This window comes from Pocillopora damicornis, chromosome 2 (genome assembly GCF_964200805.1).
Source record: "Pocillopora damicornis chromosome 2, jaPocDami1.2, whole genome shotgun sequence".
NCBI lineage: Eukaryota > Metazoa > Cnidaria > Anthozoa > Scleractinia > Pocilloporidae > Pocillopora > Pocillopora damicornis.
In genome coordinates, this window is record NC_142671.1 from 26169096 (window position 1) to 26184956 (window position 15861).

The 15861-nt window shown below is 37.9% G+C and overlaps 1 protein-coding gene and 1 long non-coding RNA gene across 5 annotated transcripts in view; one reads left to right on the top strand and one right to left on the bottom strand.

Annotated features, from left to right (window-relative positions):
- The window catches only part of LOC149050515 (uncharacterized), a 46542-nt gene extending 36179 nt beyond the window's left edge, over window positions 1-10363 (top strand). Inside the window, exons 24-30 of the mRNA XM_089192935.1 lie at window positions 70-367; window positions 1805-1887; window positions 2411-2442; window positions 3307-3352; window positions 3932-3960; window positions 4541-4574; window positions 5910-10363. Coding sequence (XP_089049061.1) covers window positions 70-367; window positions 1805-1887; window positions 2411-2442; window positions 3307-3352; window positions 3932-3960; window positions 4541-4574; window positions 5910-5963 — 576 coding nt within the window. The 3' untranslated portion in view covers window positions 5964-10363. The remainder of the gene's footprint in view (window positions 1-69; window positions 368-1804; window positions 1888-2410; window positions 2443-3306; window positions 3353-3931; window positions 3961-4540; window positions 4575-5909) is intronic.
- A 2862-nt stretch (window positions 10364-13225) lies between these two features.
- LOC149050516 (uncharacterized) overlaps window positions 13226-15861 on the bottom strand; it is a 28662-nt gene continuing 26026 nt past the window's right edge. For 2 of the 4 annotated variants that reach the window (XR_016184179.1, XR_016184176.1), the window contains exons 3-4: window positions 14751-14992; window positions 13226-13677 (exon numbers count right to left, since the gene is read on the bottom strand). This is a non-coding gene — a long non-coding RNA (uncharacterized LOC149050516). Of the gene's footprint in view, window positions 13678-14750; window positions 14993-15861 lie in introns of those variants that run through there. The other 2 variants (XR_016184177.1, XR_016184178.1) reach the window with 1 other exon arrangement.

The following is a 15861-nucleotide window of genomic DNA, read 5'->3' on the forward strand; positions in this document are numbered from 1 at the left end:
TTATGGATACTTCTTTAATTAGAGAGGAATGGCTTTCAAGTGTTGATGATGATATTTGATTTATTTTAGATAATGAATGAAAAAGCTATGGAGTATACGGATGTGTTGAATGCTCGCCTAAACAAAGTCCAGCAAGATTTTGATCAGCAACTTGTCAGCATTGATCAGCTGGCCACAGAAAACACACAGAAAAAGGCCGAGTTGAAGGCAAAGGAAGATGAGATAAACGGGCTGAGACAAGAAACACTGCAACAAAGTGCAATGGCAGAAGCCATTCAGGGAAAGCTGAGAGCCATTGAGGATCAGAAGATTGAGATTGAACAACGCGAAGAAACTCTTAAAGGACAAGTTTTTGGCTTGAAAAAAGGTAAGTGGAACGATGGCATGAAAAGAGAATGTTTGTGATTTTTAAAAATTAGGCAGATCTCAGACATATCTGGGTTTCCCTTTTTCTCAGTTATAGAGTAGGCCAACAATGCAAAGTCACCTTAATCGTGATTTTGCGTGGACTTACAAATATGACAAGGTCAACTACAGATTGCAGCTTTTTCCAAGTGTTATCCTGTTAAATAAGTTATCTTTGTTGTATGATTATTAACTACAAACTGAGCTACGAAGCCACACGCTGGGAGCAGGGCACAATTTTATGGATTCTAATAAAAATGAATTTTCAGTCCAATGTTAAAAATAGAGAATAATATATGGATGCGCATTGATATGGAATTTCTCTTCGAGTGTTTAACTCGAGAAGAGAATTCCATATCTACAATTAACCGTGTAATATATAGATTTAGCTAAGCCTAAAAGCGGAGCTCGCTTTTTTTTCCCGCACGTCTTAAGGGTTCATCGCCTTGCCCCAGCCAGGACTAGAACCCGGGTCGTCCGACTCGGAGCCCAGTGCACTGACTACTGGACAGAGCCGTGGCGTTCGCGTGCCCGCAGTACAGTTGACCACGCATGTTAAAAGTAGGACCTTGTACGGTCGTACGGTCGTACATCCAAATTCACGATGAAAAAATGCGTTGAATTATTACAAAAACAACAATAAACGTACTTTTCACTGAAAAAAATTCTCAGTTATTGACTTTGTCCTCATCCACAGAAGAAATATTTCACGTACAGTGCCAAAATCGGCCAGTGGCAACTCTACCAACTTGGCTCCAGCAGTCGACTTTTGTTCTCAGACACGAGAAATGCCATTACCAAAGCCACTGAATGCGTAACTTTCGGTTTTTCTTTTCGTACTTTGGTTTTCTTCCCATTCTAGAAAAGTTTGAACGTCAGTGTCTGCAAACGATACGGATTTTTCAGTTTTTTAACAGCCATAATCCGAGAAAATTCCGACAAACGACCTTGGATTGAGAATGGTTAAGGCTTTACTGTGCATTCATCAACCCAACAGAGTGGCGAGAAAGGCGATTGATTGGCGATATCAAACACACGTGAAAAAATATCGTATCTTTTCACGTGTGTTGTTACGGCTTTTCTCAGGGCTGGAAATCCTTGTATAACACCATAGTTTATATGATAAATTATGTTATTATTCATCGTGGTGAATAACTTGATAGGTGTTTAATCGTTTGTCTTATGATAAAGAGTCAGGCGACCAATTCATATCGATAGCCTGACTCTATATCTTGAGATAAACGATAAAACATCTATCAAATGTTTTAGTTCTTGTTAAAAGTTGATGTAATTACAAATCATGATAATTAGATTGTTTGACATATTTAGAAATTAAGATTACTCAAATGAGATTTAACCTTTACAATCTATAGAATTTCTCTGCCTTTATCTTAATCAGAACTTGAATCAAGCAGGAGGCGGGCTGAAGCAGATAAAAAGGCCATCAATGATCTTGTCTGTGCAAGAGACAACCTTAACAAGGTACTTCAACCTTGTCAATTTTACTCTTAATCTGAGCTTGGGTGTTTTGGGTTTTGGTTGTTAGAAGAGGATGCTATATCTAGTATTTGCTTTTATTTTAGTTTATCAATCTTTTAAAAAGTGTCCAAATTCTGTTATAACCTCAGGAAAATTGATGTTTTATTAAAAGGGAATGTGGATTTTGGATGGAACATCGTTCTTTTTATGAAAAAGATAATCGCTTAGATAATTCTCCTTAGGTGGGCTAAAAACAGGACCGGGACCTCATTCTGTTTGCTGCGTTATGAATGCACTTGGGGTATTGCCATTCCCCCTGAATCGAATGTTTGTCCATTGCAGGTTCCCCTCCTCCCACCCCTCCCCTGGACTGACTGCTAGTCCATTACAGGTTACTCTCCTCCCACCCCACCCTTAGGAAGTCTTAAGGCACCCTAAGGCACCGCAATTTTTCTCATTCTATGTTATCGAGTATAATTAATAAGAGAGAGGATTTGAGTTTGTCTATGTGCTTAAATACACACAGGAGGAGATGGAAGCAAAAGAAAAAATGAAAATGTAAGTACTACAGGTTGTCTCATTCGTTGCATTAGCACCGTGCTTTTTAAGTGCTTTCATGTCTCTCGATCCTGCTGCAAATGTATAAACTAGGGAGTTATACCTGTGTCAACTTGTGGTTAATGTTTGCTCACCTGAAAAATACTGAAATGAGTAAACAACAGCTAAGTCTGTCTTAGAGTCAAATTTTGGCATCGCAAGCTGTCGGATTATTCGCACACAATCAATTATCAATTATTCAATCTGGGAAGTTACAACCTTTCCCCCTTATTTAGACCCTGCAGCACCCCTTTGCCTCTCTCGTAATATTTAATTCCTTGTTAAAAATTAACACTTCTTCTAGAATTAGTAAGAGCCATAAACATTTCTATTTGTTTGAAAATATTTGGTTCACATATTTTCCCAATTTTGAAGTATTCCCTAACGCTTTGTATAGGTAATCACATGAGGCCAAGTACTATTAAGGATTAATTGCACGAGAGTTTTCAAAATTTTCCAAAATTGCCCGAGTCGCGAAACGACGAGGGCAATTTGGAAAATTTTGAAAACTCAAGTGCAATTAATCCTTAATAGTACGAGGTCTCATGGGATTACTTGTTTATCAATAAAGGGCAAAATTTATACGAAGGAAAATCACGCGCGCAGTCTATTTTTATCTGGGAAGCAACGGATTAGCAATGCAACGGATTAGCCAATCATTAGCAGGTAATCATGCCCTCTCTTGATTACTAAAAATGCCCTCGATTTGCCCTTTATTGATAAAAGTGTTAAAGAGCTCCAGTAAAATGACACAAAAGGACATTTTGTTTGTCTTCGTGAAGTGATATCACAGAGTGCTCTAATTTTTTTTTCTTCTTTTTACAGAGAATTTAAGAAATTAGAAAGAAACTTCGCCATCTATCGCCTGGAGGTAAAATATCTGTAACCGAGCACTTTGTGCGTAGAACGCTTTATCTTGTTGGTGAATCTGATTTCCAAGCTAATGCATTAAGCGGAATCAAGTGACAAATATTTTTATGTTTGTATTTTCGGGCGAAATGTTTGAAGATTATTGTCTTACCGAAACGATTGATGAGATTGGAAACATGCCGTTGTACTTAAAAGGTGTCCATAAAATTTTGAATTTTGTCGCGCCGTAAAAGTGAAAGAGCTCGTCCAAATATCTTTGAAGTGCTCGTAAAAGAAAGACACAAAAGCTTGTTTCTTCTTCTTCAAGAAACTATTGAAGCATTCTTGTGACTTCTTGTTGATTTTGACGAGACCTCTGTAAAAGATCTACTTTGAGCAGAGGCGACGAAAGTAATTTAGAGAAAAATATTGCATTGTAGGTAATTTAGCATAACAACCAGTAAACTTCTCTCTTTACCAAAGTAACGATCAAAAACCACCCGCTACCTGCAGCTGAAAAGTGTTGACGGGGAAGTCTTGAGGTGTTTCATAGTACCACTGAACAATATCAGTAAACATAGTCTTGTAATTGGTTTTTCAGGGGAAGATGGCTCTGCATGAGATGGAGAAGTAAGTAAATATAATTATTCGCTTATCAGCAATGGTTAGAAGACTGTTTCTTCAGATGAAGTTTTCTGAGAGTGTAGCCCTGCTGAGAGGCTGGGTTGAAATTATGGTCACAAAAACGCTTGAATTTATGGAAATGAAGATCTATAGCCCATTATCAGTGGAGAGAATTGAGGAAAGATCTATAATAAGCAGTCGAAATACTTCTCATGTTTTTTAATCTGGTGAATTTGTAAACCATGCAGTTCAAATTTAGTTACAAATTAAGGTGAGTGGAAAATTTCGAGGTGAAAATTTTATCTAAATTTCTTTCTAAAAATGCAAATAGCACGTGTACTGAGGAATTTAGCTACAAATTTTTCTCAAAGAAAATTCCAATAGCTTCGTAATTTCTAGATAATTTGATTACTTGTCGTCATAGTAGCAAAGAGTCGATCATCTAAAAAGCCTCGGTGAAGCTTTTCTAATTTTTAAGTAAATTCAACCATTTAGTAGATCACGACCTATTATATTATTTAAGTTCATAAACCTTACACTGTTAACTGGAAGAGTAAAATTTCATGTTGTATTTCACTTTTTACAGCCAATTGGAGGATGCGAAGAAAGCTCTAGCAGATGTAAGTATACTTGAGAAATGTCTGCATTCAGTTGCAGCACTTTAATTTGTTTTCAGCTTTAGAAATGTAAAATTATTCATTTCAGCTTCTCTTGTAACTTTTCATCCAACTAACTTGTAAAGAAGTGCAAACTATCTAGCCAACTGAACTTGTCAGCGTGGTTGAGTATGTCTTAGGATGTGGTTCCTGATCAAAGTATTCAAAAAGCTGAAAAACAGATCCCCCTCTCTGACCGTCTGTTGAAATTGGAATACTACGACTTTATTATGGTACGAGCAAAGTGTAGTTAAATGCATGCGAACACTCATCACCGGATACAAAGTGACGATTCCCGGTTGAATTGATTTATTTTGTTTCATCAGAAACGTTTGATAGCCATATAACTATAAATTTGATAACTTCAACCGTTCACTTGTTTTTGCAAAAAAACCTCAAATCTCGGCTTCAGTTTGAGATAGTCCGGTTATGACACCATTCTCGGATATTAAGTAGTTAGAATGGAATGCCTATTGTGATTTTCCCATCACATTGTCAAGACAAACTTACTATCTTTGGAGCTGTTAAAGATTTTAACCAATAATATAATTTAGTTTAATATTATAATTAGGGCCTTTCCACACTGGCGACTGAGTTGTTTATTTAGACAAATTTTCTTTCATCACGAACATTTTACAAGTGCGGATGGCTTGTCGCAACTTCACAAATTTTGGCCAAATCAGACATATCTTCAAACGCACCACCGATAAACCAAACCTTTATAACCTTGTCAATCATTTTTCGTAAAAGCGATGACAAGTGTGTAATTGAACTGAAATCAGTTTACTAGAAAGGCAAAAATTGTCATTTGCTGCAAAACTCGGGCATTTTATATTTTGAAAACGACTTAGGACCAATCTGGGAAATTGATTTTCCATAGACAGTTAGAAAGTAATAATGAAAGATCGGCAGAATTAATTACCATCGGTTGGGTTTACCATGAAATGCGATTTTCAAGGACAATTCATTATCTAGAGAAGTTTTACATGCCATGACAACCTCTTTTAACATCCTTCACCCATGTTAGACGAAAATCCCCCTAATTTATAACCTAAAAACGTAAGTAGGTAGTTCTTGCTGAGATAACTCGGCCTACAATCCTCTGCAATCGTCTTTACACATAACTTTAAGTTCTTGAAACTCCCAGGGATGGGCATTCTAATAGGAGTAATATTACTCTTTAGACGGTCTTTACAAGAACTACTGAAACAATGTCAACATCCCGTTACACTTAAAACAGCAAGCAATCCAAATTTTATACCATCATCACTAACAAACACTGTGTTTCTCTTTTGCTAGGGTAAAAGAAATCAAGGAAAAAGAAAACGGCTGGGCGTATTTAAATGTCTTTAATTTACCTCTGTATTTTCTTTTATTTCTAATGTCAATTATTTTTTCACGATATACTGCAATTTTTCATCCTCTTTCGCAATTTTTAATGCTTTTTCTACGATCTTTTTAGCTTAGACAATACCTTCCTTTGTTCGATTTCGGTTTAGAAGTTTTTGTTATTACTGGTGTCAATTATATTTATGTGACGTGCTACAGCTTTTCATTCTCTTTCGCCATTTATTAATGCTCTTCCTACGATCTTTTATCTTAGACAGTACCTTCATTTTTTTTGGGTTCAGTTTTAGAAGTTTTTTTTATTACTGATGTCAGTTAAATTTTTCCTCTCTCTTGGTTTTTAATTCCTTTCGCAATTTAATGTTCTACGATCTTTTTATCTTAGAAAGTACTTTTCTTTTATTAGGTTTCGGTTTTAGAATTTTTTTTATTGCTGATGTCAATAATATTTATAAGACGTGCTACAATTTTCAATCTCTTTGTTTTTTAATTCATTTCGCAATTTTTGGTGCTCTTCCTACCATCTTTTTATTTTAGGCAAAACCTTTCTTTTGTTCAGTTTCGGTTTTAGGAGTTTTTTTATTACTGATATCAATTATATCTATATGACGTGCTGCAATTTTTATTCTCTTTGTTTTTGAATTAATTTCGCCATTTTCAATGCTCTTCCTGCCATCTTTTTATCTTAAGCAGTACCTTTCTTTTGTCCGGTTTCGGTTTTAGAAGTTTTCCATCGTCAGAAACTTCACATGTGTGGCTATCATTGGCATCTCAGGTAAGAAGGATTCGATTCTCATCATAGTGGCCTCAACCAAAATTATCAGTTGCAAAGTCTTTGCACCAGTCGACCTCGACAAATCGAACTTGACCGACTTGTTACCACTATCGTTGGATTTTCTCTTTCGATGCACAAGGGAGACTCACTGTTCACCGCCTGAGTAATGTTTTACTCAGGTAGAATTACACTATCTGTGCTTCATCATCAACAACTTACAGTTAGCTCAACCACCACTGGAAGATACGACCTCGGTCAATTACCCTGCCTCACCACAAGGTCGCAACCAGACAACCTCCACCAACACTGCCGGATTAGCTGCGTCTACCAATACAGCCAACTGAAGACGGCCTCAGCCAGCACAAAGAGCGAGACCACTTCATCCTGAGCACTCAACCGGGCCACTCTTTCGGCAAAACTAACTGTGCTTTCTCGACCAAAGCAGCCAAATGGAGGGCATCTCCACTACTTCCGGTATCACAACCAACTTCATTACAGAATCACAGCTGTGATCACATACTGCTTCAGACGACCTCTTTCTTCCCTACAACTGCTTCTCATCAACAAATTACGACTGATAACTCTCCCTAACTTCTACCTAAAATGAAAGTTTCTCTAGTCAACAGTTCGAGCCACTGAGGATAAATGTAGAAGGTGACTGGAAAGAAAGGAAAAGGAAAAAAAAGAGTTCATGAACTAAATTTTCTTCGCGAAAGGTTCGAGTTATTGTCAACTGTATTCTACGTTTTAAGTGGCTGCTTCTATAAATTATTTCTATCTTGGGCTCTTCCCTTCTTCATTCACAGCTTAGAGTGTGGAGTATACGACTTGTTTCACGGAGTTCATTTGCTTGTTTACTTCGCATCAAAGCCTCATAGAATTACTTGCTTCATCCTTGTCATAAATGAAACAAACCGAACCGAAACTCGATTTATTTCATCTCGTTTGCGACAATGACCGCTAATCATCCCTTGCATTGTACCAAATGCCTTTGGCATATCAGCACTGAAAGGGTTGGTAGGTACGCATCGGCCAGTTGGTCCAACAGTATACTTAAGTACTCCTGTGGATTATTCTAGATGGTATGTCTTAACCGCTGGCGTGTAAACCTCATGTCTTCTCCAATATGCTGTCACATCTCTGCGGTGGTCTTTTTAAGCTAAGTCACGCTTGTTGAAGTTCTTGTTGTGCAGCTTTTGCCAGCCTATAAATGTAAATGTATTTCTCCAAAGGAAATGCCAGCCCAATGCCAGATAGGTGTGAGTTTTCAGATCTCTTTCGGTTTCTAATTTTTTGTTTCTGTCATGGAGCTAATTGTGGGTGCATGCCAATAGATGCTGAGATTTCCTCTATCCCGTACATGAATGGTGAGTCAAACGATCTTTGTTCCACTTTTTCCTTGATGCTGTGGGAAGAGCCCTCATAGAGTGCTTGTGGTCGATAGTGATGATTGCTTCCTTGATAAAGCTATTTTCCCTCTCTTGAAGTTGTGGTCCAGCCAAACTCCTTTCAACCAACGTTCACCAGGCGCTGAAATGGTTGCTCATTGGTGCGCCATAACTCCAGTATCATTTCCAAAGAGGCAATTGTCAACTATAACCAATGCTTATTACTTTAACTGTGCTGTTGATCTTGTAAGAGCACCTATTCGTTCATGTTCCAAAGGGAGAAGCTGACAAAAGCTTTGTACAGCACAGTCTGAGCTCTCTTTTCAATTCTTTAATGATGAGTAAGACAGTAATTTTGTTAGGGACTCTAAGAGTCCTATTTCTTTATGTCCATCCCCCTAACTTCCCCCTTGGACGATTTAAGAGGTTCTTTATTGTCCTGAATGGAATGCAAAGGATTGCACTCTGTAGAGCACTTTCCCCTTTCTCAGTGGCCGTCTTGACATTTAAGGCTGGGCTTTCAGTCTTTTGGTATTTACCATTCTTCGATCCAATCTGGTGTGCAATTACAATCTAGGAGGGTTATTTTACCACCCTGTTTGTTTTCTCTGCGAATTTTATGACTCTCAGAGTTGCTGCCGTCATACGGAGTAAATAACTTCATTCTGCTACCTAATGGAGCTGATGAAGTTGAGGGAGAATGAGCTAGTGGGAACCGATTTTCTGGAGGATCTTCAAGAGTTCGTAAGCATTCTTTATACGGAATTGAATGGTAGAATCGGCGGAGGTAAACTGAGTAACTCGTTGTTTTCTGAAACTCTACTTCCTGCTTTAGCTTTTCCCGTTGCAAGTACTCCTTTCCTCCTGCGAAGGAACTCTTCGGTCAGTACCAAGGAAAAGTTGATTAAAGCTTCGTACAGCTCAGTTTTGGTTCTGTATTCAGCTCACCAATAATGGATAAGACGATGATATTTGAGTGGCTTTGAAAAACTTTTTCCTATCTCTCCATCGCTATAACCTCCCCACTGAACAGTTTAAGAGACTCGTAGTGGTGCTCATGGGCATGCAGAGGGTTATTCTCTGCACTGCACCACCCTCTTTTAAAGCGGCCGTCTCCTTGACCTTAGCCTTCTCCTTGACTGTGTTGGCCGAGGCAGCCAATTCGGTCGTGTTAGTCGAGGTAGTCTGGTCAAATGACCAATTGGGCGGGAAAGGCAGAATAATGGTTGACGCCGATGGTTGTGGTGGTCCAGCTAACTGCTGCCACCTTTAGAATGGTGAATTGGGAACAGTGACCCCTGTGCATGTGATTGAGAGGTACCATCATGCATCGTGTTTTTTCTTTCAGTCTGGTTGGGTTGATTTGTGGTGGTCGCCCAGTGCATTGACATGCAGCTGATTCTGTTGGATGTGGTCACCATGTTGTGCATCAAGTCCTTCTTCTCTGAGAAAGTCAATATTTGGCCACATATTTGATAGGTTCTGGTCCTAGAATCTTCTGAAAACGAAACCGAGCTGAATTTCATTTACTTTGCAAGTCTTTATTTGAATGTCTACAATAATTTTTTTTTTTGGATTTATACTCACAACCTTTGTTTAATAAGTTTTCAAACTGATCTGTTCTGAATTATTGCAGCACGTCATGGTTATCATTTAGTATTATTTCCATATGTATAGTTTTTTTTCTCTTTTGAAATTGTTATTCCCGTGTCAGCTTCTACTCTCGTTTCATTCAAATGTCACATTGCTTTTTATCCAAAAATTTCTTTAACTGCGCTGAATTTCATTCATTTTGCAAGTGTTTTTTTCAATGTTTGATTTTAAATTCTTTTTCTCAGATTTATACTGACAACCATTTTTAAAATAAGCTTTCAAACCTTATCTGTCTTGAATTATTTCAGTACGCCACGGTTATCATATTAGGATTATTTTCGTCTATATTCTTTTCTAAAGTAACTCATAATGTAACTCTTTTTATCTTATTTAATTTAAATGTAAGATTTTCTTAATAATTTGTCAAATTTATACTGAATTCTCTGCTACTCATTTCATTTTTATTCCAAAAACTTTGTATTATTGTAGCACGTCACTCAAAATTTTTTTCACAATAATATTTCAATTCTAGTACTCTGCCCTTATAAGTCTGAAAACTTTGTATTCTCAAGAATGAATTTGCGCAGCACATCATTGTCACAATTTTAAAATTATTTTCCATTTTAATTAAATTATTATTTTTAAATAAATTTGATGTAGCACTGTTTTTCAATTTATTGCTCTTTTTTCCGGCTTTATGATGAAAACTTTCTTGAAGTGCACGAGAAAACCAGGCGGAATCGGATGGATTGATCACGTCAAATCTATATCAATATGGGTTCCCTTTAGGAAAATACCCATTTCCTGAAGTTTTTGCACAATGAAAGACAAGTTACTGTGACTGACATAAGTGCCATCTGTAAATTCAATCCACTGGGTTATATTCTATATCTATCAGACTTCAGGAGCATTGAACTGTTTTAACTTGTCTATTTCATTTCTTCCCTATCCTCGCCCTTAAGTAGAGGGAACTTAACCTGGTTTTGAAATCAAACCGTTGCAGACGGGAATGATAAAAAACCTACACGACGCACTCTTCATACTTTATCAAGAATACGATCATTGTTGTCTCGCGAGCTGCTCTGCATCTTAGGAGACAGTCTTTCTATAACATTTCTTATGTTGTCGGGGCTTTAAATCTTGTTGAGATACCCGGTAGTTTTGAGGATGTTGGTGCAATCGAACAGGAGAATTGAAACACCTACAGATTCAGCATCCTTCTGGGTTTAGGTCTAAACAGCTACGCACAATCTGCTGAGCTCTTCCCTTGTGTGTTGCTTTAACGAATACAGTCTGCCTACACTTTCATATTTAATTCCTTCGATAACAGTCTCGAAGTTATGCGCGAAAAATAAAATAAACTGGGGCGGATCAAATTATGTTCGGAGCTCTGGGAGATCTCCTCAGGAAGATTGGCCTCGCGCGGAGCGGATAAGAGAGCGTGGACGCAACGCTACGAGCAGTACTTTCAACATTTACCTTAGCATACTCGTCTTCCCTGGCTACTGCCTTCTTGTGCTTCTTTTCCAGTTTAAACTGGTCAAATTTATCATTAGTTAGAGAAATCATGAGAGGTGAAAAAAATAAGAAAAAAAATTGTCTCTACCTTCTAGGAAAACATTGAATGATTGAATTTCAATTCAAATCTCAATGAGCATTAAATGTTTTTATTATTTAGTGCCGACAACCTAGAAACCTCTTTTTTTGTTAACAGGACGAGCGGGATTTTGCATACGGGCTCTTGAGTCAAGCGGAATTAGAGGAAGGAGAACTGGCGGTAAATCCATTGAACATTATTTATGAATACGTGTTACCTATTTTACTTCTTTTGTTTTTAATGGGTGTGCTTAAGGTTTGGTGAACAAGGCTGAAGATTTGTTTTTCAACTGCAGTGTTACGACTGAAACCTGGTGAACTCTTAGCAAATTGATAAAGGTAGACTTTTACACTTTCATATTTTCCATTCAAATTTTCTTTCACTCTTTTACATTCTTTGTGAATTTTCATGAACCAGCAAATGTCTGTATTTAAAATTTCAACAAAAAAAACCGTCCTAAGACAGTAACTCATCGCGTGCAGTTTAGTAACTTTGCAAAAACATCTACGTGGTCGTGTTTTAAAAACGTTTTAAATCAATACAATGTAGGACTCTGAACTTGCAAATCTGTGCAAAGCAAGTGCTACACCCTTTTGTCATTTTTTTGAAGAAACTGGCAAATATGGGGTCCCTTATAAATTTTTATGTCAGCCACAAATTTCCTTGAAACCTCACAGACTCCTTGATATTGAAATTATTTATTAGTTTTTATTGATCGTACTCGGCACCGTGCTCGGGCAGCAAGTGTGAATATAATCCAAAATGCATTATGATAATCGTATCAATAACAAAATTCTCGAATCTGATTAGTTCTCAGCAATAGTTATTTGTTTCTCAATTGAACTTCCATAATACTCAAATTGTCTTATTTGACCTGTCCGATTACAAGATGCTTGTAATCGGACAGGTCAAATCGGACAGTTTTGGGTAGCCAATGAAAAATGAGTAAAAATAACCATTATCCAATGAATATTTGTTCGCGAAAGACTTCCGGTGTAAGACATTTCCACTTCATGATCAATTTCTTTGCCTTCAGAATCATACAATTAATTTGCCTGGAGAGCTCAATATTATTTTTTTTTATATTGAAAACTCTCGTATTTTGTTATCGATTCGATTAATTGGTAATAGGATTTCGTGTCGTATTACCATTACAAATCGGCTTATTTTTGCAGAAATATTAAATTGTATCATTGTTTTTTGTTTGCAGAGAGGAAAACATCTTCATCTACCTCACCTGGCAAAGCAAAAGTTGAGGGCAAAAATGACGTAGTTAAGGCTAGAAAATTCATCTCCCAATGCGTTGCAACGATAATAGTTTTAGCCCAAGTTCAACTTGAACGCCACCCTAACATTTCTTATCCAATTCCCATGCTTTGGGTCAATCCTCGAGGAGTTATAGTTTTAGTTTATGATAGTCCTAATGATGTTTTAATGATAAGCCAACGAATAGAATGGGACTATATTGCGTTTGTGGCTGTTTGGTTTGTTCTACATTACTCTTTATTCTCCCCCAATGCTTTGAGTAACGCGGGAGATTATTGCTCTGGCTACAGTACTGCAGCTCTTGGCGCTTCATTAGACGACCCGTGGTACTTGGTGTCCCCAGCAGTTTACCTTCAACCACGAGACACGTATAAGCCTGATTGTTATACCTATGTAGATAGCAATTTTATGAAAAAGTGGTGTTTGATAATAGCAAAATCACGGACAACTAACAAACGGTTGTTAAATTTCAAGAAGGGGAAGTGAACATGGCCCGCAAGGTATCTTGGGGATACATAATTCTAACTCCACTAACACTAGCATTCAAAGTGAAATAGTTCATTAAGGAGTGTGCAAGCTGACTGACACTCTTTGCTCCTCTTTCATCAGCATAATAATATATCTGAAACAAAATACATATCTGAATATAATAATAATATATAATAATATATCAAACAAAATATATCTGCATTGTTAATCTTTGTCCCAAGACTGCCAGTAAGGATAGTGCTCAGCACCGTTTACGATGAATATGAGATGGTAATATTACAATATGAATATTAATACTAATAGTTTAGCAAAAAAATTGAATAAAATGAAGTTTTTGTTCTGTGATGTGCTTTGAATGAACAGCTTGGATCCTTAACGTACGATCCAAGTGGATCACTTTAGAATCGTAATGAGCTCGCGTGTGGGTCGTGCGCATATAAATCAGTATTTCGTCCGTCATGAGGTATCAGAATCGCTGTTCTCCGCCGTGGAATGGAACCTTGGAATTGCGATCTAAAAGTTTTGACCTCAATTTTCTCTGAGTAGTTTGGTATCTTGTTTGGGGGCACCAGAATCCACGTAAAGGTTCCCATAATTTGTAGGTGTTGAAATCTAGTAATCAAATAAACTTTGTGAGCGTCTTACTATCCTTAAGTGGGAAGGGAAGTAGTGGGGGATGTAAGTTAGTTTTAAATAAAAAATATAAGGTCCTATTCCCAGTGAATTTTCAATAAACTTCTAATTGAGCAGGGTGGAAGTCGTCTTTGGGGGTTGCCTACATGTTTGTAGTCCATGGTTACTTAAATTAGACCTGATGGCCTCAAGGAATGAGAGATATCCAGATTTCCAGCAAGTAAGATGTCTCCAGGAGAAAGACATATTCTACTCAGTGTAAATTGATAATTCACAGCAAAAGCAGAAAACAAAGTTTATGGAAAGTGCTTTTTCGTAAAATTTATCATCCTTCCAAGAGCCAAATCACAAATTTCCCTGATGTAATTTGGGTTAGTTGAGTTGGTAAAAGCATGGCCAGTGTCATACATATGAAGCTCATACTTCACTGCTCCAGAATCCAGCTTCTCTGTGAGGGCAAGAGCTAGAAGGGTGCCATCTGATTTTATGATAATTTATCCAAGTGGGGATGGATAATCATATGAAAGATCAATGACAGCTCAATTGCAAGGGGGCAGAATGGCAGCTGTAATCTTTTGTCACCTGGCTATCCTCCCTTCCCTTCCCCTCCCCCTCTTCTTTCCTCGTCCCCACCCCAACCCCTTCATGTAGCTTTCCCCTAGGTCTCATTCTCAAGGAGAGAGCTTGGTCACAACCTATATGCCCTCAAGTATATCACCTCACCAAAAACGGGCTTGTAATTTGTACGATACCAAGAGGTTCTGATGCATTGAAACTTTTAAACCAGTTTTTTTTGTTGTAAAACTCCATTTATGTTTTAGTGTCCAGTTAACATGATGTTTTCAAATCTTTGTCAACAGCATCTTTTTAAAAAACCTATCTTAATCTTTGTGACATAACTCATGTTAAGTTTAGAAAACAAAGTTTATGCCAAGTGTTTTTTCATAAAGTCTATCATCCTTCCAAGAGCCAAATCAAGAATTTCCTTAGTGTAATTTGTGTTGGTTGGATTGGTGAAAACATGGCCAGTGTCATACATATGAAGCTCATACTTCACTCCTCTAGCATCCAGCTTCTCTGTTAAAGCTTTGACATCTTTTGGTGATGAGAAACCCTCAAGATCATCCTAACTCCCAAAATGAGCTTGCAAAGGTATTTTGATTTTCCCCAAATTACACAGCTTTGCACTGGGATGCCATAGAAAGAGCTGCTGCTGTAATCTCTTCAGGAATCAGCGCCGCAGCTGCCAGAGCCCCACCCATGCAGAAGCCTGTCACACCCACTTTCCTGCGACCTAAAAAGAAAAAGGGATACCGTAATGATTCGATTTAGCGCCCTCCTTCCAATAAGCGCCCCCTTCCGAATAAGCGCCCCCCCTTCGAATGTGTTTTTGTTAATAAGCGCCCCCATTCCAATAAGCGCCCCCATTCTAATAAGTGCCCCATTCTTATCAGCGCCCCTATTCTAATAAGCGTCTAAGAACATCTCAATTCGGCACCTTGGCATGTTGGGGAAGTTTTTGATAGTGTGGAGGATCGGGTTGGTTTTATAAGTACACTACTGACGGAGATTGTCAATGACCATATGCCATTAAAACAAATGCGTGTTAGAGATCAGGATGTGCCATATATGAACTCAGAGTGGAAGGAGGCAATACGGGCAAGACGCAGGGCCGCTAGGCGATACTGGAGGACAAATGCTCCAGAGGATTTGATTAATCTTAAAAAGTTTCGAAATGAGGCGACTAGACTGCGTAGGAAAGCAATAAAGAGCTATTGGAAAACAAAAGCCGAGGATCTCAAGAACAAACCACAAGACTTTTATAAAACATTCATGCCCTTCCTGTCATCAAAGTCAAAATGTAGGCAAGTCTTAGACATTAAACTTAATATTAATGGCCAAGCTAGTAGCAATAAGGTTGACATCTCTGAGGCTTTTGGGGAGTATTTTGCAACAATTGCTGATGGTATTGGCCAACTGGATATAAATAAGTGCTCTCTGGGTGATTTTGACAATCACAGCAGTGTGATGGCTATAAGGGCGGCTAACCACGATAATAGTCACCTCTTCTCTTTCCGAAGCGTGTTACCCTGTGAAGTGAAGGACAGGCTTAAAAAGCTGAAGCTAGGCAAGGCTATGGGCTGGGACCTAATCCCCCCAAAA